A 26,456-nucleotide genomic window follows, 5' to 3' on the forward strand; every position below is an offset into this window, starting at 1 on the left:
TTGGCAAAAAATAATCAAGACTTAAAAAAAAAATAAGAAAATCTGCCCTAAAAATATTTTTTGTCTCATTTTCTCATAAACATATCAGTGTGATAAAAAGACTCTCCCTCTCTCATTAAGTTTTATAGACAGCATACAAGCATTGCAGAATATTCTTTTAAGCAAACAGTATAGCATGCTAAACAACTTAAAAACAAACTCTTTAAAATACTGAAATACTGTAATTTTTCTCTATTAATTATAAACAAAATATAAGATTTTATAAGCAATAACGGTTAAGATGAACTATTATGATGAAAGAACTGTTAATTTCTGAAAGGACAGGAAAAAGTACACTAGCAATTTGGTTCATTTCCCCTTTAAATATAAAATTTTTAATAGGAGAAAAATAAATGAAAATGCAGAAGTTGGAGTCATTAGCATTTTTAAACAATAAGGAAAAATAGCTCCAATATATAAATACAAAGTGAGTAGAACTGAACAGAATATTATCTGGTCATCTAGATTATAACTACTTATTTTCTAAAATAAAACATTTCTCTCCAAAAATTATAATCTCAACCTCAAAATTTGTACACCAAAAAGTATTTTATTTACTTTCAAATATTTATGTGTTGGGGATTTCCTAACCTGATGTAACCATCAAAATTAACAAAGCAATAATTTAATAAAATATGCTTTGATATACTAAATACAAAAAAGAAACTGACATGTAAATATGATATACATCCATATTTTATTGTTTAATCAAGACTAAATAAAAACAGAAACTGATTACTTGTATAAGATAAAATGTCCTCACTCCTCTTAAATTTGCAAATAAAATGGAAAACAATATATATATTTGTATAATTATACAGATGTTTATGTAAAGGTGGTTTTTCTTTTTTTAATACTATGTACTTAAATGTTATTAAAATAATGGGCGGTAAGCTACTTGAATGCTGTTCCTTTTTACTGGTCATGCTTTTAATGATAACAATGGATTAAATTTTTATTACTTTTATCTCTGTACTAAGGATTGTCTTTTTTTTTTTCTTTTTCTAGGATCTTGGGACTCCAAGGTGATCTAAAACCATTATAAAAGATAATTATAGAAACAGATATCTAAATAATCTTAGAATTGTCTAAATCAGGTTCAACTTATAAAAATACTATTCAATCAACATTATAAAGCATCCACTGCATATCAGCATTCAGATAGCAGACATGGGCATAAACTGTTTCATGAATAATTAAAAACAAAAGCATCTAATATTATATAAAAGAGGTACATTTTACCTGGATTAGGTGAGGTAATGCTTTTAGTGTAAGGCAAAACCAAATCCCCAGTTTGCATGGAAGCAAATCATGCCACTGTGGTTTCATCAGCAATCTAAAGGGAAGGGGGGAAAAAACAACATATGAGGAATATACAGAGAAAGGTGGGAGGCCAAATATTTTTATAAAGTTCAAGAATTCTTTTTTGAATGGCTACTTCAACAAAAAAATGAAGAAAGTATTCACTGAAATATTTATATCTGACTTTCTCTATCATGAAATACAGTGGTCACAACAAATGCAATAGATACAGCATGTTAGAGAATCTAGGCTAAGATTTTGGGGAAGGGGTTCCTAATCAAGTTACAAAGATAAACAAAAGCCCTCTTTCTAACCTAGGCTTTTCATCACTTTTGTACCATGAATTCTTAAACCGTATGATTACTTCAGCTATTAAAACTATCATCAGAGTGTTCCCAAGTGCTGACAACCAGATATGAAGACTGTAGCATAAACAAACCAATACATAAAAATTAATGTCATTTGCAGTTCACTGAAGCATTACTCACTGATGTCATCAGAATAGAAGACAAGCAGAATAGTCTCTGATCTCCATCCCACATTGATCCCAGTTCATGCCCTGCTGTGTGAACTATTTAAACCCTTTATTCCTTTCTATGAATCAAGAGAAGAAATGCTGGTAACTTTTTGAGTATACTGCGTATCACTGCCTCTCTACATACTGTCACTCCTGAGCTAAGTGATAGGTCCATCTAATAGTACTTTGTTTCTAAAGTTCAGTATAAAAATTTCAAACTACAAAAATTTGAGAGATTATTTAAATATATATTAACATTTTATATGGGGAAAAAATCCTGAAGAAATTTTGCTTAAGATTAGACTTTGTCTCATAAACAATGGCACATTATTAGTCTTTTATAAGCCTATCACAGATATAAATGAGAGCACATGCAAATAGACATACATATGAAGTTGAATCATATTAAAAATGTATTTTAAAACACTTTCAAATTATAAAGTATTTTTATATGCTCTCACCTTTCATTTTTTTCTGAAGCACCAAGTTTTGATACATCCACACTCTTGCCGCCAGTCTTTTTTTTCTTTTCCCTCTTTTTTCTACTTAGCAGTTCATCCTTAATGTGGAAAGAATTATGGTTACAGGTTATCATTAACATGTACACTTCAAATGTTATCTATACTCTTATGTGAAGAGTAAACATTATAGAGGAACATTTATGCAAATGTATGTAGGGTTCAACATGATTAAGTAAAATCATCAATCTTTCACAATAACTGTTGCCATGGTATCCAGGCCTTAAACACACATGAAGTTCAGCACTGTCAGTCATGTGCATCTCCATAGCAATCAAAGTTTTCTAAGAAGAGAAAGCATTCAACTCACTTTTTCTCATTCATCCAACTTTAATAATGTCACTTCAAAAGGAATGAGTAAACAGATGCTAATTCATAAATACTGATAAATATGTTTGATTATCTTTAACATATAAATAAAAACCCATAAAAGAACAAACTGTAGAGTTGCATATTAGACCAAGAAAAGTGTAATAATTTTTTAACCAATTAATCTTTGAAGTTAGAATATTATATTCATTTTCAATTTTATTTATTTACCTAAAATATTTTAAAAGTAAACATTCATTACATAAAAGCCTGTGACACAAAAAAATCTAAAATCAGTCTTACATAAAAAATATTTCTATTTGGAAGATGACAATTAAAACATAGCTCTACTCTCTGATTTCCAGCTAGATATTTGGGCTTTCACAAAGTTTTATAACAAACTCAAGTGCCACATTTTTTTAAAGAAGGATATTTTCTTATTTCATGGGTTCTTCTTGACTTAGAAATATAGCAAACATTAAACATTAAGCATAAAACTACTAGAATGAGAAATATAAAGAGAGAAATAGAAATTTTCATCAGTTAAAAATGTTCAAAATTCCATATAAAATTAAGGAGGCTGGTTGATTTGATTTATTACTAATACTTACCAGTTGTTTTTCCAGGTAGATTGACCAAACCACAGCATAATGACCCACTGTGAGAATAATGAACAAGAGTAATGCCAGCTCAGCATTGCTCATTTTTCTCACCCGCCTGTAGTAGAATACAGGCTGTCGCCAATCTGGAAGTCCATTGATCAGAATATCATCATACCTACAGTAGCAAATACAACAGTTTTTCATGGGGAGTTTAAAAAAAAACACAACTTTTTTTGTGCCTATATTACAAAGAAGAAAAAGAAAATAATTTATCCAAAATAGATAATGTTTATGTATCTAACCAGCATTACAATGTCTAGTAAATTCAAAGCACTGTAGATAGCTCTAGTTACTGACACTCTTCAAAAAAGTGCACAGTAATATACTGTGGATACCAGATCTCATGTTTTTACAGCACCCAAAGATGTGACTCCTACAGTGATACCTAAACTAAAGGAGCTACATGTAGTCTACCTTTTACTAGTCTATAGTAGACTCTACCATTGAAGTCAGCACCAAAAAGAATCTCAATAAAAAAAACAATAAGGTAAGAGCTGTTTGTTACATGTGAATTACATATTAATTGAATCAAACTCAGAATTAAGTTTCTAGTCAGTGCTTTTATTTCTACCCCTATACTACGGTGGCTTAAGGTTGAAATAATTTATACACATGATTTTATCAAAGCTTTTTAATGAGGTAAAAGCATATAAAATTGAGCACCTTTTAATTTTGTATTGCTATATTCCTTTAGAAAATAAAAAAAAAACTCCCAAATTAGAAAGAGATGTGGAAACAACCACTGTTTATGTTAGATTTCTCAATAAAACTGTTTATTTATAAACATTAAGTGGCAATTTCCTTATTTTTGGCTTTTGCTGGAAGAGAAGAAATTAACAAGTAAAAGCTTTCCTAGTCCTTTAAAAAGCTGATGCATTTTAAATCAGCTTTCTTGGTACTATCAGGATAAAAAAGTAACTTTAAAATAAATTTTCAACTGAATTTAAATTTCCTTATCAGACAGTCATTGAACAAATATCTCTGAGGTTAAAAATAAGGAGTAACATTTATGATTGTAAAACTCAAAATGGTCACACACAAAAACTGTGTGTTCAACACACACAACCTGTTAATCTTAATTGAACACAACTCATTAAATATTCTAATCACACTATTTCCAGAATTAAATCTTCACTGAAAGGCCTAATTTGGTGCAACACATTGACCAAAATATTTTAATTAAAAATATTCTGAGTTAGTCGCAGGCCTAATTACAGGAATAGAAATAGGGCCTATATTGTCAGGCAGGTCAGTAGAACTCAGTAGTAGGTTTTTCTCAAGTAAATTGACCGATCTAGGAATAATAGCGCAGCTGCTAAACTGCCAGTCTTGACATGTAAATCAATTTAAATGCAACAACTGCAGTAGCTACTTTGATAGTTATTAAATTGATACCTTGGAGATATGCTAAAAAAAATAAAGCAGAGGATTTATTACAGGCAACTTCTTTTTCTTTAGTAGAAAAACATTAGATATAATGCAAAATATATTTTATTAGCAAAACTAGAAAACCTGACTTTTTGATCAACTTAGGTTATTAAAAATACTATCAAATTGGAATAATCAATGTTGAACGCAAAGGACATCAATTAGTACTAAACTCTGAAAAAGTAAATTGTGTAATATACAAGAGTCTAAAAATTAATATATGGTTTTGCAGTAGCTGGACCAGAAAAATTTGAGGTTAAATATTCTTTTTCAATATTTATAGAAATTCTTGAATATTAACATCCAGATATAAGAATGACTTCATAGAAAACTATCATTCATGTTATCAAAAATTTATGTTAATCTCTTATATTTATGTTAATAAATATTTTATTTAATAACATAAATAATTTATGTTAATCTATTTTAAGTTAGAAATGTATAGGTAAAAAGGTTTCAAGTGCTCTAACATAAGATTACAACATTCAAATGAAGTCCAATCAATTTTAAGTCTTGAATCTATTCTCAAACCATATTCTACTTCAGATTTGTTAAAGGATAAAAAAAGGTGAATGTAAAAATCATTATTTTCAGCAAACCTCTCCCATGAAATAATTTCATGTAAAAAGCATAGTTATTGATAAAGAACATCTAAGAAAATGGAGATAATTCCTTAGCAGCACTCTTAAGTATTAAATTTGTATTGGATATAACTAAACTATAGCAGAAAAGAAAACAGTTGAACTACATAGTTAAGAACCTCATATCAAGTATTTTATCACCATCATAACTGAAAGTGCTATGTGTCTGTTAACTGCTACTATTTTCTACCCTATGCATAAATTGTATTCAAGATAGCAAAACCTCATGCACTGAACACATTAAACAGAACTAGATATTTACTAGTTCATGTCTGTTACTCTAAACAACAGTCTCTAAGGATTAAGCTTAGAATCAATGCTCTATTGATTTTACTATCAATGAACATTATGGCTCACACGACTGGTCATTTTAAGAAAAGATAGCTTCCATTATAGTTCACTTTTTAGAATATATGCTTTTAAAAGATAAATCACTGCTTTCCTGGTGAAACATTGAAAATACATTTCTTAAAGTACACACAGACACTATTTTCATAAGTTACTTAAGAAGAAATATTGTGTTGACAAGACATAAAATTTATAACACCACTTTATAAGGCTTTTCTATATTTAAACATATAACTGTTAAAATGCTCTGTATTTGAGATTCATATAAACTGTTCTCAATTATTTGTTAAAGCCAGATTAAAAATGTACAAATGTTTAAATGTGCTGTAAGATAAAAGAAATAAATCTCTATGATAAAAAATATCACTAATGCTAAAAATCACAGGGAACTATAATGGCATTTTCTTGGAACTCAAAACATTAATTGATCAATTCCACACATCCAACATATGGACTAATGTGTGTTTTTTCACTTGATTTTTCTTAAAATACACATCATGAACATAAAATAATGGTTACATAATCATTAGTGAGTTTCATACTATAATCTTCAATTCATCAAATATATTTAGGCTAATATAAACACTGGAAAACAAATTTTTTTGAAGTTAGCAGCAGAAAAATATATGGAAATTTAAAATGTAAAATAGTAATTATGTAACTAAAATAAAAAATCTATATACTATGAAAATAAATATTTAAACAATTCTAGCATGTGCCTAATTATGAATTTTCCATATTATAAAGCTTGAATTTTTAGTTTAAAACAATACTAACATAATTTCCATTTAGGTCACATTTTGTAACTTTGAATAAAAACTACTTGTACAAAGATTATAAACAGAAAACAAGTCTAAATTAATTGATCTCACTCTTCTTTGAAAAAACTATATATATGCCAAAAATTGTGGTACACTGCACTTTATTTAGGAAAGGTGCTAAAATAAATTTCCTATTCTCAGACTAATGTTTATTTTGATTTGAACACAACTGTAATGAAATTTACAATAACTAGTTAATGAATTTATAAAAGTTTAATAGATTAAGGCTGAAATAACTATACTTTTAACTGCATTTGTAAATAAAACTTTAGCAAACTAAAAAACACATTCAACTTGTATAACTATAGTAACATGAAATAGACAAAAAATTTTAAAGTTGTATAACTGGTTTAGCAAAATAAGACTGGTTAAAAATTCATAATAGATTTTAAACAAAAGTAGGTATGTTAATATTACTAAAGCACAATCTAGTATATAAATGTAATGACTGGTACTCAGTACTTTACTTCAACTAATGTTCAGGGCACTCATAAGAATCGTTGAAACATAGCTGTGTTACTGTTTCCCCAAACAAGTTAGCTAAGGAGTTTAGAGAAGGCTGCTAAGCTAGGCTTTCTTATAATAACCAGGAAAACCTGTTATAGGTATGCTTTAATAATGACAGTAAGGCCAGGTGCAGTGGCTCACACCTGTAATTCCAGCACTTTGGGAGGCTGAGGTGGGTCTATCACCTGAGGTCAGGAGTTCAAGACCAGCCTGACCAACAGGTGAAATCCCATCTCTATTAAAAATACAAAAATTACCCAGGCAGACACCTGTAGTTTCAGCTATTCGGGAGGGTGAAACAGGAGAACTGCCTGAACCCAGGAGGCAGAGGTTGCAGTAAGCTGAGATCATACCACTGAAATCCAGCCTGGGCAACAGGGCAAGACTCCATCTCAAAATAAATAAATAAATAATGACAGTGATTGGGTATGAGAAATGCATCATTAGGCAAATTGTTAGGTGAGTTCCTCATTGTATGAACATCATGGTGTACTTACACAAATCTATGTGGTATAGCTTCTACACACTTAGACTATATGGTATTAACTTGCTTCTAGGCTACAAACCTGTATAGCATGTTACTGTACTGAATACTATAGGCAACTGTAACACAGTGGTAAATATTTGTATATCTAAACATAGAAAAGGTACAGTAAAAATACAGTATTATAATCTTATGGGACTAGCATTGTTTTTTTTTGTTGTTGCTGTTGTTGTTGCTGTCTTAGAGATGGGGTCTCACTCTGTCGTCCAGGCTGGAATAAAGTGGCACGATCATGACTCCCTGCAGCCTTGACCACCCAGGCTCAAGCAATCTTCCTATCTCAGGCTCCAAAGTAGCTGAGACTACAGGCACACAACATCACATCCAGCTGATGTTTCTTAAGTTTTTGTAGAGATAGGGTCTTGTTATGTTGCCAGGGTTGGTCTCAAACTCCTGGGCTCAAGCTATCCTCCCACCTCAGCCTCCCAAAGTGTTGGGATTACAAGGGTGAGCCACTGCGCCTGGCTGGCATTGTATATGTGGTCCCTCATTGAATGAAATGCCATTATGCAGTACATGACTGTATTTTCATGCTACAGTCTATATTCTTGGGGGAAAAAAGGCTTAAAAGTTTATTCATAATTACACTCCTAGGAATCTACTCAAGAGAAATAAAAACATATGTCCATCTGAAGATTTATGTGAATGTTCATAGAAGCCTTGGTCATCGTAGCCCCAAAGTGGAAAAAGTCCACATGTCCATCAACTGGTGAACAGATAAACATAAGCGGTATATCCATACAATGGAATACTGTTCAGCAATAAAAAAGAATGAACTACTGTTATATGATACAATACAGATGAATCTCAAAAACCTATGTTGATAAAAGCCAGATACAAAAAAATTATATATTGCATGACTGCATTTATAGGAAATGTCCAGAAAGGACAAATATATATACACACTAAACAAATCAGTAATTGCCTGGAGCTGGAGATCAGGGAGGGGGACTACTGCAAATAGGCTTAAGGCTTTTTTGAAACGATGTAAATGTTCTAAAACTGGACTGTGCTGCTGGTTTGTACAACTCTGTAAATAAACTAAAAAGCATTTAACTGTACACTTAAAACAAGTGACTTTTATTGCATGTAAATTATACCCAAATAAGCATGTTAAAAGAATCAAATAAAACTGGCCTTTCCTTTCTTTTTCTCTTTTGAGATAGGGTCTTACTCTGTCACCCAGGCTGAGTGTAGTAGTGCCATTAGGGCTCTCTGCAACTTCTGCTTCCGGGGTTCAAGCAATCCTCCCACCTTAGCCTCCTGAGTAGCTAAGACTACAGGCATGAGCCATCACACCAGGCTAACTTTTGTATTTTTGTAGAGATGAGGTTTCTTCATGTTACCTAGGCTGGTTTCGAACTCCTGAGTTCAAGGGTTCTGCCCTCCTCAGCCTCCCAAAGTGCTAGAATTACAGATGTGAGTCAGTGCACCCAACCAGCTTTTCCTTTTTTTTAAAAAAGCTATTCTGTTTGTTAATTTATCTATTTTACTGCTATTCCCTTTTCCAGCAAAATTCAAATAATACATCGGATTTCAGAGAAAATATAATTATATAAATGGGAAATAAATAGGAAACATGTCTATGACAGTTTCCCAATTTACCAATTCCTGGAAGGTTACACATTTAAAAGCATTGTTTAATGAATATTTACAGCAAATAACTGTGATACTAAAAAGCATTTTAAATATCAACATGTAGATAATCTTCTTTTAGAAGATAATGCTGACTGTACTTTTTTTTTTCCTAAAGGAATTATAAACATTAAGTAATTGTCTGCAGAAAGGTCTGTCTCCTATATGTTTAAATACTCATAGGTCACCTGGCCTCAGGCACAAGCTTCAGAGGAGTGATTCTTAGCTTGATTAGTTAAGACTTTTGCCTCAAGGAAAAGCAGTTACCAAAGAGTTACTTGTGCCTCAAGGGGTATAAATACTACAGCTGTTTGTGTAACTGTCAGGTTCATTTTTTCCACCAACTCTCTAAAATAAATGAGAGAACTAATCCTAAAGAGATGATGTTATTTATTAATAGATGATTCCATGTTAATGAAGAAACCATTTATATATAAGAAGTGATTTGTTTTGAAAAGATAGAAATAATTTTGGTAACTGAAAGAAATTATTACAAAGTTCATTGACTTTTAAGATAACAACAAACAAAAAGAAAAAAACCTCAAGCCAAAGATGTTAGAAGACTAAATAAACCTACCTTTACAGGCACATTCTTGATATGTGAAACAAAACTAGGGGCTCACAGAGACACCAACTAGAAAATATGCACAGAATGACCAAAACTTCTTTCAACACACTTCTCGGACTCTTTCAACACTATGGATTATCTCAAACCAGAGGAATGTCTGCTATGGTATCTGGACCAATGCCAGCCCTTGTTATAAAGCGAAGAATACTTTTAAGAGAAGATCTTGAATCCTTGTGCTTTGTTATCTAACAAACAGAGGTATTCAAATTAAATGGTTAAGAAGATGAGAATCAAGACTGGTAGCTAACATTTTAGCATACAGACTAATTCCAGATAATACATTTGAGGAAAGATTCAGAATGTAACATAGCATAATTTATTGAGTTGTCTGAAGATGTATTAACCCCTATTCAGAGAAACAGATATTTATTTAGGCCTGACTTTTGCTTAAATCTCAGATACCTAGGTATTGTTTTATTTTGTTTTTTAAAAGTACTCTTATACTGTAGAACGACATTTTCAAATTTTGGATTGTGGTCCACTAGCATCTCATGAAATCCATTTAACAACCAGCATTGTTTAAAAATAAATAAAAAACACCAAAAGACTAGTCTAGCCTAGAATAGAAAATAGTCTATTTCACAAGCAGTAAGTAGTATTTTGTGAAACTTTTCTTTTAGTTGTGTGTGTGTGTGTGTGTGTGTGTGTGTGTGTGTGTGTGTGTTGTGGTCTGACTTAAAAAACTTAGAAGGCTGTTGAAATGATGTCTACATCCCATACATTCTGTAAGAGTAGAGGAAAGAGGCCCCTGTGTAATCTCTTAAGTCACTGTCATTATAAACTACTATATAAATATATTGTCACTCCTCTGAAAGGGGCACAGAGAAGTCTTATTGTGAGGGGCTGCCTCCACTCTGAAGTTTAACCCCGAACACAGAATCACCAGAGCAGGGTAAAGGAAGGGAAGGAAGCAAAAGAAATAGAAGAAAGAGGCAAACTTTTCTTCTACTCCTATCTTCTACAGGCTTATAGAAACTTATGTAATTGGGTTTATTATTTTGAGAGTGACAAAACATCAAGAAACAGTACTAACCTTGACTATCACTAACAGTCTATTTCAAACATTTAAGAAATGGCGGTGGGGGTAAGAAGCACCAAGCCCCATGCACAGATAGGAACTATTACTGATATATGGGAAAGAATGGACAGTTATTTGAATTCAAGGAGTACTTGTATTTCCCAGGGCATAAACATTGATGTTAAAAATCTTATTAAGGAAGCCAGGACTTGCTAAAATTATGATTCATAATCCTGAAGCTTGTAAGTATCGAATCAATCTATTGAATACTTTCAATAAAATTAACTCTGCTTCAAACACACATTTTTAAAACACTGCATTTCTTGGAAGGAACAAAAATAAAATACTAACATAATAATAAAATGTTTAAGGAGACTTAATTCTTTATAAACTATTGCATGAACCTATAACATCTTAATTCAAAAGCAGAAACGAACACTCACCTCTGCCTTCGTTCATCATCCTTTAAAACTTCATAAATGGCCACCAACTAAAATAAAAGCATTACTTTAAAATAAAAATACTCTCAACTATAAGAAATCACATAGGAGCGTGAAGGTACTACAATACACATGCAGAAAATCCTATGTGCCCATATATACAATAAACAGATGCAATCTCAATTATGAGTAACACTTCATGTTTTGGTAGTACCTTAAGAGGTTAAAACTGCTTGATATCAAAATAAATCTTTGTTTTGACAGTTATAAAAGTAATACTTATTTTAAAATTGCATTTTAAAAGCAAAAGCTGTAATTTAGAGAAGAAAATTCTGACATTTGTGACCCTCCAAGAATTTAGAGATGCTAATAATACAAAATGGTAAAAATGTATTTTGTAGAAACTTGAATAAAAACATATATAATACTATATTTTTAAACTACAACCTCATTTTCAAATGAAAATATTCCACATACAAGTGAATATTTCTACCAACAACATATTAGTACATTTGTCACACACACAAAATATATATATGTATATAAAATAGCATATTTCACTTACTTGTCTAAACTGAGTTTCTGCATTTTCATCTTTATTCTTGTCTGGATGTAAAGTTAGTGAAAGCTTACGATATGCTTTTCTGATGTCTGCAGATGAAGCATCCTGGAGGTGGTAGGGGGAGGGGAAAATACAAAGCAAACTTTGTCAGAAAAAGAAATTCCCAGAACCTTGTTAAGATCTGAGAAGACAGCCAACCAAGTGCAGGACCCCAGGCAATGTAATTTGAGCAATCAGTCTAACAACCAGGCTATGCAACCAGCCTGACCCACATGACTGAACAATTATTCAATCTAATTTGGCTCTCCTCTTAACTTTTCATTACCATACAGTCTTTTAAAGAAGACAGTATTTGGCCAAACTTTTCAAACACTTGCCTTCCTAAAATTAACCAATAAATCTTTTGCAGTAATTAAGAGATCAAAAAGAAACAAATTAAAAATTAATACATCTGTGTGCCTTCAAAGAAACTCTTTATTTATTGGCAAACGTTAAAGACAATTTCTGAATCCCAGGCTTACCATATGGTTTCTTTATTGTTATTTATATTGAATTTATCATCTTAGCAACAACCTATGGAATCTCACTTTCACATGTCAAAAACCATGCCTATCTGAAAGGAGTTAAATTTGCATTTATCAAAAATTATTATAATTAGAAAGAGTTAAATATACTGTACTTATCATTTACTTAGTACGTTAAAGGGTGTTTTCAATGTTGTCTAACCTCCTCAGTCTGGTTTGTAAAAATAAATTTGCCAAATATTTATATATTACTAGTATAGTTTAAATACATTTAAAAGGTAACCAAAGTTCAATACTTAGATTAAGTGGATGTTAAAATTACATTTTATATAATCCTGTATGCACAGGTAAAATCAGACAACATCATATCTACAAGGTCAGTATAAAATGCATAATAATAACAAAGAATACACTGTCAAGTAGAGTTTAAAAGGCGGGGAGGGATAGTAGGGGAAGGAATGGAAGGGGGTGGGGGGCTAGCGGAGAGATAGCATTAGGAGAAATACCTAATGTAGATGATGGAGTGATGGATGCAGCCAACCACCATGACACATGTATACCTAAGTAACAAACCTGCATGCTCTGCACATGGGCCAGAACTTAAAGTATAACAGTATAACTTAAAGTATAAAAGTAAAAGAAACAAAAAAAAAACCTTTTTCTGAGACAGTCTGACTCTGTCATCCAGGCTGGAGTGCAGTGGCACAATCTCAGCTCACTGCAACCTCCACCTCCTGGGTCCAAGCGATTCTCATGCCTCAGCCTCCAGAGTAGCTGGAATTATAGGCATATGTCATCACACCCAGCTAATTTTTGTATTTTTAATAGAGACAGGGTTTCCCCATGTTGGCCAGGCTGGTTTCAAACTCCTGACCTCAAGTGATCCAACCACCTCGGCCTCCCGAACTGCTTAGGATTACAGGTATGAGCCAGTGTACCTGGCTGGGGTTTAAAACTTGATCTGTATTAAACTTAAAATATATTCAAATAACATATTCATATTGGGCAAAATGACAGTAAAGTTACTTACTAAATGTCTCTCGTTTGATAGCAGGCAGTCTAATTAATTCCAAAAACTACTAAGAAATTCAGTGATGAAACACCAAACCAATACAAAAAAATCCATATACCTCGGATTAAATATTATCAATAGTTTTTACAGAGAGTTGGAGAAAGACAAAGTGAGACTATAATTTGTCTGCCAAGCTTGTCTTTGTAAACCATTAGTTTTATTACCAGTTGGGGCTTGTTGCTCCAGATTAGGATGTTACCCTAAGTGTGAGTATTTTTGTGACTTGTAGAAGGCTGCGGAGTCATAAAATTACTAAAGTACTGCAGCTAACAGGGTTGTAATTTTCATTCTTATATACTTAATAAAATTGATACATTCCCTACATAGACTACAGATAACATGGTAGAAACAAATAATTATTTAATGAAAATCGATGATGAATCCTTTTGTTAAGAAAAGACATCAAGTGTCAAATGAATAACCAATCTCTAATTGGGATTTTACTTTTAGATTTTATTAAATTGGGACTATATCAAATTATTCCACAGGTAGATTTCATATAAAATAAGAGCTATATATTTTCTTCTATTACAAAATTAATACATGCTCACTATGGAACATTTCTTACTTTAAAATAAAAACAACTAATAGTCACCTAAGGCATTTTCCTGCTTCCAGTCTTGCCTGGGCAACATGAAAAAACCCCAACTGTGCAAAAAATTTTAAAAATTAGCTGGGTGTGGTGGCATGCGCCTGTAATACCAGCTACTTGGGAGGCTGAGGTGGGGGTGTTACTTGAGCCCAGGAAGTCGAGGCTGCAGTGAGCCGTGACTGCACCACTGCACTCCAGCATGGGCAACACAGTGAAATCCTGTCTCCAAAACAACAACAACAACAACAAACTCTGAAAATTAATATAAGCTTATCAAAATGGAAATAATGCGATGGCATGTCAGCAAAAACAGCATGTTAGGGAAGTCCAAGTTCGCTCCTCCACAAAACTGGCAAAAACTGTCAGAATCAACTTTATCTGATCTCTGAAAACCAGTCAAAATTTACAGCAATTAGGCAAGCCCTTAAGAAAAAGATGATCCTCTAAGGGGTGCCAACCATAGTCCTTGGTTAGGTTCCTGGTACCAGAGAAAGCAGAGTTGGCCTTGTTCTCAAAGAGCTGTGGTTTTGTTTTAACCTCTCTGTTGGCTTAAACTGTATAAAGGACTTGCTTTTATTTTGCCAAACTCAGAACTCTATCAGGGCAGTTAGGCCATTTGTTGCAAACATTTAAAATCTTATTGATTTATTGAAACAGGGTTTTGCCATGTTGCCCAGTCTGGTCTCAAATTCCTGAGCTCAAGCAACCCACCTGCCTTGGCCTCCCACCCAAAGTGCTGGGATTATAAGCATGAGCCACTGTGCCTGGCCCAAAGGCAAATGTATCAGCTAGTGCTGAATGGGATAAGGAGTAGCTACTAAGGCAAACAATGAATATAATAAATTGTTTCCATAAATATAGAAAAAAAGCTTGTAAGGATACAAAAGTATTTTTATAGAGCTATATATATGTTTGTGTTTTAAGCTAAGTGTTATGAAAGAGTCAAAAAGTTAAAAAGTTCATAAAGTAGAAATGTTACATAGTAAGCTAAGGTTGATTTATCAAGAAGCTTGGGGATATGTGGAAAATCTGGTTGTGACATCTGTCACCCCACTGATCACCAGGTTTGATTCAACTAATCTGGCTGGCTAGGTTGGTGTCCCCTTCTTCCCTCACTGCTCCATGTGTGTCCCTCCCAAAGCTGCATGCTTGGTCGAAGAGGATGACCCGATAGAGGAGGACCAGTCTTTGGTCAAGGGTATACGAAGAGCTGCACTCCCCTGCTAGAACCTACAAACATGCTTTCAAAAAGCTTGGGAAGACAGACTGAAGAATGAGATGTTTTAGGGACTAAGCACTTTGAAAGCTCCTACATATTCCCTGGAAACTAGAAGGCCATGTTCATGCCCAAGACAGAGCATACGCTCAGAAAAACTTGAGAAGACCCTAAGTTCTCAATTCTGGTTGATCTTCAGGCTCTGCACAACCAGAAACTGAAGCTAAGAAAGATGTAAACTATCCAATTGAATGCTGAAGGTATGACCCCATGGTATACATAGTCTACTAGCAAACACTGGAAATATATATATATATATATATTAGTATTTATTTATTTATGTGTATATGATTATATACCACATAACAATATTTCTATTAACAAGGAATAGCATATATGATGGTGGTTCCATAAGAATACAATGGAGCTAAAAAATTTATATCTTCTAGTGATATCTTACCCTTCTTAATGTCATAATGCAATGTATTACTCATGTGTTTGTGGTAATGCTGGTGTAAACAAATCTACTGTGCTGCCAGTTGTATAAAAGTATAGTCTATACAATTATGTACTGTACATAATATTTGATGATAATAAATGACCATGTTACTGGGTTATGTATTTACTAAACTACTATGGTTATTTTAGAGTGAACTTTTAAAAAAAAATGTGAAGCACCTCAGGCAGGTCCTTCAGGAGGTATTCCAGAAGGAGGCATTGTTATAAAAGATGACAGTTCCATCCATGCATGTTACTAACCCTGAAGACCTTCCAATTAAATGACATATGATATTAGCGATCACGACCCTGTGTAGGCCTAAGCTAATTTGTGTTTGTGCCTTCATTTTTAACAAAAAAGTTTAAAAATTAAAAATTAAATAATTTTAAATATAGAAAAAAGCTTATAAGGATATAAAAATATTTTTATACAGCTATATATGTTTGTGTTTAAAGCTAAGTGTTATTACAAAAAAGTCAAAAAGTTAAGTTTATAAAGTAAAAATGTTACATAGTAAGCTATGATGAATTAATTACTGAAGAGATCATATAATTTAAAAAATAAATTTAGTGTACTCTAAGTGTACAGTGTTTATACTATAGTGTACAGTAATGTCCTAGGCCTCCACATTCACTTACTACTTACTCATTAACTCACCCAGAGCAACTTCCACTCCTGCAAGATCCATTCATAGTAAATACCCTATATACATATACTTTTTACCTATTATGCTGGGTTTTGTTTTATTGAGATGGAGTTTCGCTCTTGTTGCCCAGGCTGGAGGGCAATGGCACGACCACTGCAACTTCTACCTCCTGGGTTCAAGCGATTCTCCTGCCTGAGCCTCCCAAGTAGCTGGGATTAGAGGTGCCTGCCACCATGCCCGGCTAATTTTTGTATTTTTAGTAAAGACGGGGTTTCACCATGTTGGCCAGGCTGGTCTCAAACTCCTGACCTCAGGTAATCTGCCCACCTCAGCCTTCCAAAGTGCTGGGATTACAGGCATAAGCCACTGTGCCTGGCTTATATATTGTATTTTTACTATGCTTAAATATGTTTAGATACACAAATACTTTTGTGTTACAATTTCCTACAGTGTTCAGTACAGTAACATGCTATACAGGTTTGTAGCCTAGGAGCAGTAGGCTATACCATATAGCCTAGAATTGTAGTAGGCTATACCATCTAGATTTGTATAAACACACTGTGATATTCACACAAAGACAAAATTGCCAAGTGATGCATTTCTCAGAATGCATCCCTGTCATTAAGCAATGCATGACTATATATTTCTGGGTCCAAGTGTTAAGAAAATATCTGCCCAGTCATTAGTTGACCAGAGATTCTAAAATAACTGAACAGAAATTCTAGTGGCCATACACAGCACAGAATATAAACTTTACAAAAGTGTCTATTTCAGAAAGTCTCTAAACAAACAACACCAACTACAATAAGCAGCAACAAAAACATCTAAGAAAGTAGAAAAGTATCACTGTCACATTATATATCTGAAATGTCTCATGCTCAATAAAAAATTATGAGGCATGCAAAGAAACAAGAAAGTATGATCCACACACAGAGAAAAAAGGAATTAACAGAAACTGTCCCTGAGGAAATCCATATACAGGATTTACTACACAAAGCCTCTAAATCAGTTATTTTAAATATGCTCAAAGAGTATATACAAAGAACTAAAGGAAAATATGAGAATAATGTCTCACATAATTGAGAATATCAACAAAAATAAACTTTAAAAAGAAACGAAATAGAAATTCTGGACGAGAAAAATGTAATAATTGAAATGAAAATTTTACTAGTTGAGGCTCAACAGCAGGTTTGAGTAGGCAGAAGAAAGAATCAATGAACATTTAGATAGATCAATAGAGATTACCTGATCTGGGGAACAGAAAGGAAAAAAAAAATAAGAAAATGAACAAAGCCTAATAGGCCTGTGGAACACTATTTAAAGCACCAACAAACATAATGAGACTTCAAGAGGGAGAAGAAAAAGGGGCAGAAAACATATGTGAAGAAAATGACTACAACTTCAAAATTTTGATGAGAGACATAAACCTACATATCTAAGAATCGCAACAAACCCCAAGTAGGAGAAAACTGAAGAAAACCTAGAAACATTATAATCAAACCATTAAAAGAAAAAGAGTCCTGAAAGAAGCAAAAGAAGCAACTTACCATGTACAAGGGATCTTCAATGAAGTTAACAGCTAATTTCTCATCAGAGATTATGAAGGGTAGAAGGTAGTAAAGGAACAACAAAGAATCTGTCAACCAAGAAGTCTACATCCAACAAAACTATCCCCCAAAAACAAAAGAAACTGTGATAGCCCAGTTAAAAAAATTAGAATTCATTGCTAGTAGACATGCTTTATAAGAAATGCTACAAGGAGTCCTTCGAGCTGAAAGAAAAAAAATACTAGACAGTAATTCACATCAGCACAAATAAATTAAAAACATTGGTAAAGACAACGCTGTGGTCTAAATGTCTGCATCCTTCCAAAACTCATGTGTTGAAATTTAGTCCCCCATGTGATGATATTAAGAGGTGAAGCCTTTGAGAAGTGATTAGGTCAAGTGGGATTAGTGCCTTTGTAGAAGATGTCCCATAGAGCTGTCCCTTTTTTGCCCTTCTGTCCTGGGAGGACACACAGAAGGTACCATCTATGAGGAATGAGCCCTCACAAGACAGTGAATATGCTAGTATCTTTGTCTTGGACTTCCCAGTCCCTAGAACTGTGAGCAACAAATTTCTCTTGTTTATAAATTACCCAGCATTAAGTATTTTGTTATAGCATCATAGAGTAAAATAGGCAACTATATAGATAAATATAAAAGTCATTATTAATGTATTTTGGTCAATAACTTCAATTTTACTCTACATGATTTAAAAGACAATTACATAAAGCAGTAATTATACAACTCTGTTATGGTTAAATAAATAATATAAATCTAGGTCTATGGCAAACATTATATACATAAAAATGTAATCTGTGACAATAAACAACATAAGGAAGAGAGAACAGTGTTTGTTAGAGGAGCAACATTTTTTATTCTTTTTAAAATTAATTTTTACATTTTTCTTTTTTGCATCTCACATTCTAGCAAAAAGTTTTATATGATTGAGACTAAATTGGTATTAATCCACACTGGACTGCTATAAATTAAGATGTTAATTATACTTCCCATGGCAAAAATTAAGCATATAAAAATATACAGTAAAAGAAATGAAAAGTGAATCAAATAGTATGCTAGGAAAAAAAACTGAATACAAAAAAAGGTAGTAATGGATGAACTGGAGAACAAAGAAGATATACATTATACAGAAAGTAATAGCAGAAGTAAGTCATTCCTTATCTGTATTTTCTTTAAAATTAAATGGGTTAAACTGTCCAATTAAAATGAAGATATTGACAGAATGAATTCAAAACAAACATGATCCATTTACAGTAAGTCCTCACTTAAGGTCATTGATAGGTTCTTAGAAACTGCAACTTAAAGAAAAATGACATATAACGAAAACAGTTTTTTTCATGTCATAATGAAACAACATTGAAGGAAATGATGTTATTTAAGGACCTACTGCAAGTCGCAGTTTCTAAGGCTCTACTAATGATGGCAAGAGAGGATTTTTTTTGTACATGGTGTCTATAAGAGACTCACTTTAGAACCAAGAAAAAGAGAGGTCAAAGGCGAATGGATTAAAAAAAGATAATTCCTTACAAACAGTAACTAAAAGAGAGCTGGGTGGCTATACCAATATTAGAAAAAATCAGTTTTAACACAAAAATGGTTCCAAAAGACAAAGGACATTATTTAATGACAAAAAAAGTTCAATCTATCAAGAAGATATAACAATAAAAATAACATAAACATGCACCTAACAGAGCCCCAAAATATATGAAGATTTAACAGAACTGAAAGGAGAAATAGACAATTCTATAGTAATGAAAACTTCAGCACTGCTTTTAATAATGACTAGAACAATCAGAAAGAACAGTAAGAAAACAAAAGACTTGAACAACAGTATAAACCAACTAGACACACCTAACAGAAAGCTATAGAACATTCCACCCAAAAAGAGAATATACATTTTTCTCAAGTGCATATGGAATACCAGTCAAGATATACCATATTTTAGGCTATAAAATAGGTTTCAATAAATTTTAAAAGACTGAAATCATACCATGTTATCTTCTCAAATCATAATGAAATCAAATCAGAAATCAATGACAAAAGGAAATTTGAAAAATTCACGAGTATGTGAAAATTAAACAACACACTTTTAAACAATAAGTAATCAAAAAGGAAATTAGAAATTACTGTGATAAGAATGAAAGTGCCATTATGTTGTCTCTCCCTAAGATAACTGTGAATGTGTTAAAAGACTATCCTCATAGCAGGAGAGAAACCTACGGTGTTTTTAAAAGAATAAAACTGAAAAGCTCTTTCTTCCATTATGTTTAGAATGTTTGGGACTAAAATAGGAAAGGCCATAAAATATCAGGATTTTATCATGTGTTAGATATTTCTTTTTGGATTCATTCCTTCTGGAAGATTTTAGTTCATTAATGTTAATAGTTAATTATAACTATTTTTCTAATTTAAGACAACTGAGGATTAAGCAAAAACAAAAAATCACGATATTTAGTGCTTAAAGTTAAAAACAAATTACTAAAGAAGAATATGAATGAAAATGAAAACATAACATGCTGAAATGTAGGATGCAGTAAAAACAGCGCTCATGTAATCCCAGCTACTCGGGAGGCTGAGGCAGGAGAATTGCCTGAACCCAGGAGGCGGAGGTTGCGGTGAGCCGAGATCGTGCCATTGCACTCCAGCCTGGGTAACAATAGCGAAACTCCGTCTCAAAAAACAGTGCTCAGAAGAAAATTTACAGTTATCAACACACTAAAAAAAAAAAAAAAAAAAAAAAGAAAGAAAAAAGAAACAAAAGATTTCAACCTAATTTTGTACCTTCCATGGTCCCTATCCTAAGTTTTGCTATATAATGGCACTGAAAAATCTGCCTTAGGTGACTTAAGGGAAATTTGTTATTTTACTTTATATCAGGGATTGGCAAACTATTTCTGTAAAGGAACAGACAATAAATATTTTAGGCTTTGTGGGTCAGTCTCTGTTATAACTATTAAATTCTGCCACTGTAGTGAGAAAGCAGCCACAGATAATACATAAACAAATAGGTATGGTGGTGTTCCAATAAAACTTTATTATAAAATCAGGTAGTGGCTGCTTTTGGCCCAAGACTGTAGTTTGCTGACCTTGATTTTAATCAATGGATTGACAATAATCTAAAACTCATTATATTTATACAGTGTTTCCACAAATGTGATACCCATATTTTTAGGTGTACCAGGTAGTAGAAAAATATTTGGCTAGTTAACCAAAACCAAAAACAAAAGACCTTATCCAGAATCTGACCAAGTAAACTCTTCTTAATGAAACCTCCTACTCCCTTGAAAAAGACTCAGGGGTATTAAATTGAAGGGAAGAGAATTTATTTGGCTATCAGATTCACTGGAGGGAAGACAACATTCATCCAAACTATATTTAGGAACTTCAAACTCTAATTGACATCTGGGACCCTTAATTTGTATAGTGTTACTAATCAAGACCAACTGCCTCAAAATTAGTACAATCAATGCACTGCATGACATTTTGGTCAATGATGGACTGATAGTGGTTCCCATAAAATTATAATGGAGCTGACCTATATATAGGAGCACCATTTTAAATCTTTTTACTTTATTTTTACTGTACCATTTCTGTGTTTAGATACATAAATACCATTGTGTTACAATTGCCTACAGTACTTAGTAATATGTTTAGTAACAAGTCTGTAGCCTAGAAAAAATAGTCTATACTATGTTGCCTAGGTATATGGTAGGCTATACCATCTAGGTTTATAAAAGTGCACTCTATGATTCTGGAACAACTACAAAATTGCCCAACAATGCATTTATCAGAATATATCCCCATCATTAAGCAATGCTTGACTGTAATTCCATGTAATCTTTCTCACCAGGTCTTTGGATCATTTTTGTATCTGATTTATTGATTAAAAGCTCAAGCTAAACTCTTATTAATGACTTTGCCCTCTTTACTCTGGCCATCACAGCTAAATTTAGCAGTCAACACAGCTTCCTCACCCACCCGAAACCTCTCAAAAAAAAAGCTCAACCAAAAAAACAAAACAAACATAGGTGGCTGTACACGAGTGCATTTACCCCTAGAAGAATTAAATAGTAGAGACATTTAAAGAAAGTTGTCTCTGGTGAGTGGATCAGGAGGATAAGGCAGGAAACTTGAATTTATCACAATAGCTTTAGGATTACAGAATTTTATGCCAGATGCATATAAAACTTAAAATAAATTGAAAAAAGAAAATGTTTTAGAAATAAGTTTCAAAGTAAAAACTAATTTTCCATGACAAATACAAATAATAAATACAATAATATAGTTTACTTCATGATAAATTTTAAATCTGGGCTTCTATGGCCAATATGCTACAAAAGAAGTAGGCAGAGGCTTTGGGTTTCTCCATAACAGATCCCCGTCAAAGTCAACTGCCTTTGAAGAAATGTATTCAAATTTATGTACGATTATAGCTTTAATTGACTTTTTCAGCTTTAAACTATATATAATAACCAGTGATAGGTTAATCTATATCAAATTCTGGTTGTTAATAGAGAATATTTATTATTTTTTGAGAGTCAAAGTCAATAAGAATGATTTCTTGACAAATCAGAAAATAATTTTGATCACAGTAGAAGAATGTATTCTGCTACTTTATTTTAGGAATACATTCTGTCCCCTATTTTAAACTAGTACCTAAATGAATTTAGACTAGTAACACATTTATTTGAGTTGGAGACACCTCTGTCCTCTACATAAGATTAAAAAGGTAAACATTCTCCAAAATATAAACAAAAGACTGTAGCTTCAAGAGACAGCTGCTTCTGATATCTAATTACTGGGGGAACTGATTTGGCAGGAGCATCAGACCAACTATTCACAAAACAAAATCATCATTTCTATAACCTGGTAACTAGATCTTAGACTAAATCTTGCCACTGATTCATCTTGAAAAGAAAGTCCCTTTAACAAGTCAATGGCAGTGGGAGAAGGAGAGGGAGGAGGAACAGTTTTATAATAAAGAGATTTAAGAGATAGAACAACCAAATGTAATGTATGGAACTTGTTTGGTCCCTGATTCAAATTAAACCAGAGTAAAAAGGCAATTTTGAGACAACTAGAACATTTGAATAAAGACTGCTACTAGATGCTATTAAGGAATTATTCCTTATATTGGATGGGATAATAGTATCCTGGGTATTTAATATCTCTTTATCTAAAGAGATGTGCAGTGAAGCACTTAGGAATAAAATGTCATAATGTCTGATACTCATTTTAAAATACTTCAGATAAAAGGATAATATAGGAAAATGATAATTATTAAATGAGATATGATTAAATATAGGAATTTATTAAAATATTCTATTATTTTTCATAATTAAAAAAGCATAAACAGTGAGCAATAAATATGAAAATATTATGATTGTTCATTTGTAATATATGTGTCTATAAGTGTTCTTAAAACAGAAGAAATATGCCATAAAAGACAAGCTAAAAGTGCCTAGAATTTTTAAAAAAGAAAAGAAGAAGAGGAAGAAAACCAACAAGGATAAGTGGTAAAGCAAAAGCTGTTATTTTATTTTGATTTATTAGTAGAAAAATACAGATTTTATTACTATCTTTAAGGATGAGAAGGTAACCACTATGTAACAGAAAAGCATATAAACTTTTATGCTTTACTAATTTTTACCAAAATTTTACTAAGCCAACAAAAGAAAAATTAAAAAGTATAACAAAATAAGGAAAAAAAAGGTAAAAAACCAAAAGAAGTATAACAAATACTACAGGCAAGAGAGGAGAAACAAAATCAAGCATTCATTTATCATTAACTATACAAACATATACTGAGCTCCCATATAAAAATACAACTAATCAACAAACTAACTTTGAAACAAAACTGAAAAGAGAGAAAACAGAGATGAAGAAAAACAGAACCAAACAAAAGAAAAGCAATAGTGTTGATATTAATATTGGAAAAGGGGAATTCAGGGTCAAAAGCAAGTAACAGGACAAAGAGTCGTAATAAGTAATGATAAAAGGTCTAATCCATTGAAAAGTTAAAACAGTCATAAACCTTTATGTTCTAAACACTCCAAATTCATTCACATAACAGCAAAACTCCTAAATATAAGAACCTGATAAAATCAATCACAGTAGAATACTTTAATATACCTCTTCCAGAATTTGACGTAAAGTAAACCAGAAATAAGAAAAGTTATAGAGAATCTGAATAACAATTTTTAAACAACTTTGAGGTGTTTATGTTTACATAGATATAAGCATACAAATATAAATATTACCAGCAGATCATAATAAGCCTATATTCATGGTTCATTAAAAATGAGTAATAAGTTTTGTCACAAAGGAAGACTTAATTTTAAAGCTTAGAGATGGTATGTACTACATTTAAAAATAATAAACAAAATAACCATCAGAGACCAAAGTGATTTTAAAAAACCTCAGCAACTTACAAGTTTAAAAAATATTTTTTTCAAGACAGAATAAAATTTAAATTACAAATATCATAGAAATTAATGAAGGAAAGTATTTTACACCAAAATCTATGAGAAGTGAAATTCTATATAGAGAAAAATGTATGCAGCATTAAAAGTTATTATTAACAAGACAAACTAAAAATGAATGAACCAAGTGCCCAGGCCAAGAAAGTAGAAAAAACAACAACAATTAAAATACACCAAAACAAAGTAAGAAGAAGAAATGGGTAAATATAAATGAAGAAATTAATAAAACAGAAAAGGAAAAAAAGCTAGTTCTTTCGAAAGGCAAGCAAAATAGGTAAATCCCCAGCAAACATAATTAAAATAAATATACCAGACAGAATGCCTCAATACTCACTTAAACCTCAGTTTTCTTAACTGAAAAATGGTCATATATTTGCTGTAACTTCCTTCCTTTCCTCTGCTTCTGCCTACTGTACCTTCCAATAGCAATGCCAAATGAGCTCATCTGAAAGCTCAGCTGGTTCTAAATGTGACACAGGGAACATTACAATCTATCATTCACCTAATACTGTTGTGCAGTTACTCCCTTTCAGACACAGACTGATCTCTAACCAGTGATCCAGTTGCCTTTATATGGCCTTTTTCTGCTGTGGTTCATGCCAGACAATCTTGTTGTTGGCAGTCTCCTTTCCAAAGACAGTAGCTCTACCCTTGAAAGTCAACGCAGAGCATAGTACCCCTTCCCACAGCAGGATCTCTTAAATGCTTCAGTGACCACTATTGCTAAACTGCCTAGTCCAATTTCCCAATGTTAGGTTTCTACCCTGCATATAGTCAGGAAAGTAAGAAAGATGGCTCTGGTCAACTGCAAATGTTGGTTTCAAACCCCTGCCACACCAGTAAAAAATTGGATAGGCACCCATGTCTGTAAAGGGTAAAGCAAAAGCAGCAGAAGCATGGCCTCTATCTCATTTCTACCTTGTAAAACATACACAAGTACATCTCATTGGCCAAATCTACCTTATATCCAGAAAACCTGCTGCAAGTGGATCTGGGAAATATAGTTATTAGCTTTCAACACTACGCAAAATAGGAAAGCACTCTGGCATGGAAAAATAAATGTTGAAACCAATCCATTGTTTTTAACACATAGAAGTTTTTTTTTTTTTCATATTAACCCCCAATTTTAATAAGCCAATTTTTATGGCATGTAAAAAGACTGATAAATTTGCAAAATAAAAATGCAAACCTTCAGGATGGGACTCCTGGGACCTTTAACTTTTAGATCATGTAGCTGAGGCATAAATTTGTTGTGTACTATTTGGTAATCTGTCTTACTGTTTCTCTACAAAGAACTCGTTTTAAATGTGGTTTGTTATTGTAGCACTTTTTACACTGAAACTATACTTGAACAGTTCCAACTGTACATCTGTAAGAAGCTTGTCCTCTGACTAGGTTTCTTATTTCTATGTGGAATTTCATATCTTGCAGCATCCTGTAAATAAACATTAAAGTCCACCCTTAAAAAAAAGTGCAAACCAGTAAGTGTAATAGAATGATACTGGATGCTTTTCCTTATATCTCTGAAATTAACTCACCTTTTAAGAATGTATCCTTATCTTCATATAAATAGACATGTAATATTCCATCCATATTTACTTTCTCTTCAAACATTGTCAAGGAAAATTTCAAAGTTTTTCATAGTATGGTTTGGGGCCGCCCAGATTTGCTCCTTCTTTAGTCTTTCTTTTCCAGATAAATGGCACCATTCTCTACTCAACAGCCTCAACCAAAAATCTAACAGTAAACCTCAATTTTTTTTCTTTTTTCTTTTTTTGCTTCAGATTCCTGAAAGAATTCACTAGCAATCTAAGTGCTTCCATGATTCTAGCCCAAATCATCTATTACTGCCCATCTATGGGACTCTGCTCAAATTATATATACCCTGTTTCAAATATCATGGCTCCTATGGTAGATAAAGTGGATATTTATTCTTCCTTA

The 26,456-nt window shown here is 32.5% G+C and overlaps 1 protein-coding gene across 1 annotated transcript in view; it reads right to left on the reverse strand.

Annotated features, from left to right (window-relative positions):
- DNAJC1 (DnaJ heat shock protein family (Hsp40) member C1) overlaps positions 1–26,456 on the reverse strand; it is a 238,681-nt gene that overhangs the window by 141,311 nt on the left and 70,914 nt on the right. Inside the window, exons 2-6 of the mRNA XM_002750091.5 lie at positions 11,923–12,024; positions 11,361–11,407; positions 3,297–3,462; positions 2,320–2,417; positions 1,282–1,375 (exon numbers count right to left, since the gene is read on the reverse strand). Coding sequence (XP_002750137.1) covers positions 1,282–1,375; positions 2,320–2,417; positions 3,297–3,462; positions 11,361–11,407; positions 11,923–12,024 — 507 coding nt within the window. The remainder of the gene's footprint in view (positions 1–1,281; positions 1,376–2,319; positions 2,418–3,296; positions 3,463–11,360; positions 11,408–11,922; positions 12,025–26,456) is intronic.

Source organism: Callithrix jacchus, chromosome 7, assembly GCF_049354715.1.
Source record: "Callithrix jacchus isolate 240 chromosome 7, calJac240_pri, whole genome shotgun sequence".
NCBI lineage: Eukaryota > Metazoa > Chordata > Mammalia > Primates > Cebidae > Callithrix > Callithrix jacchus.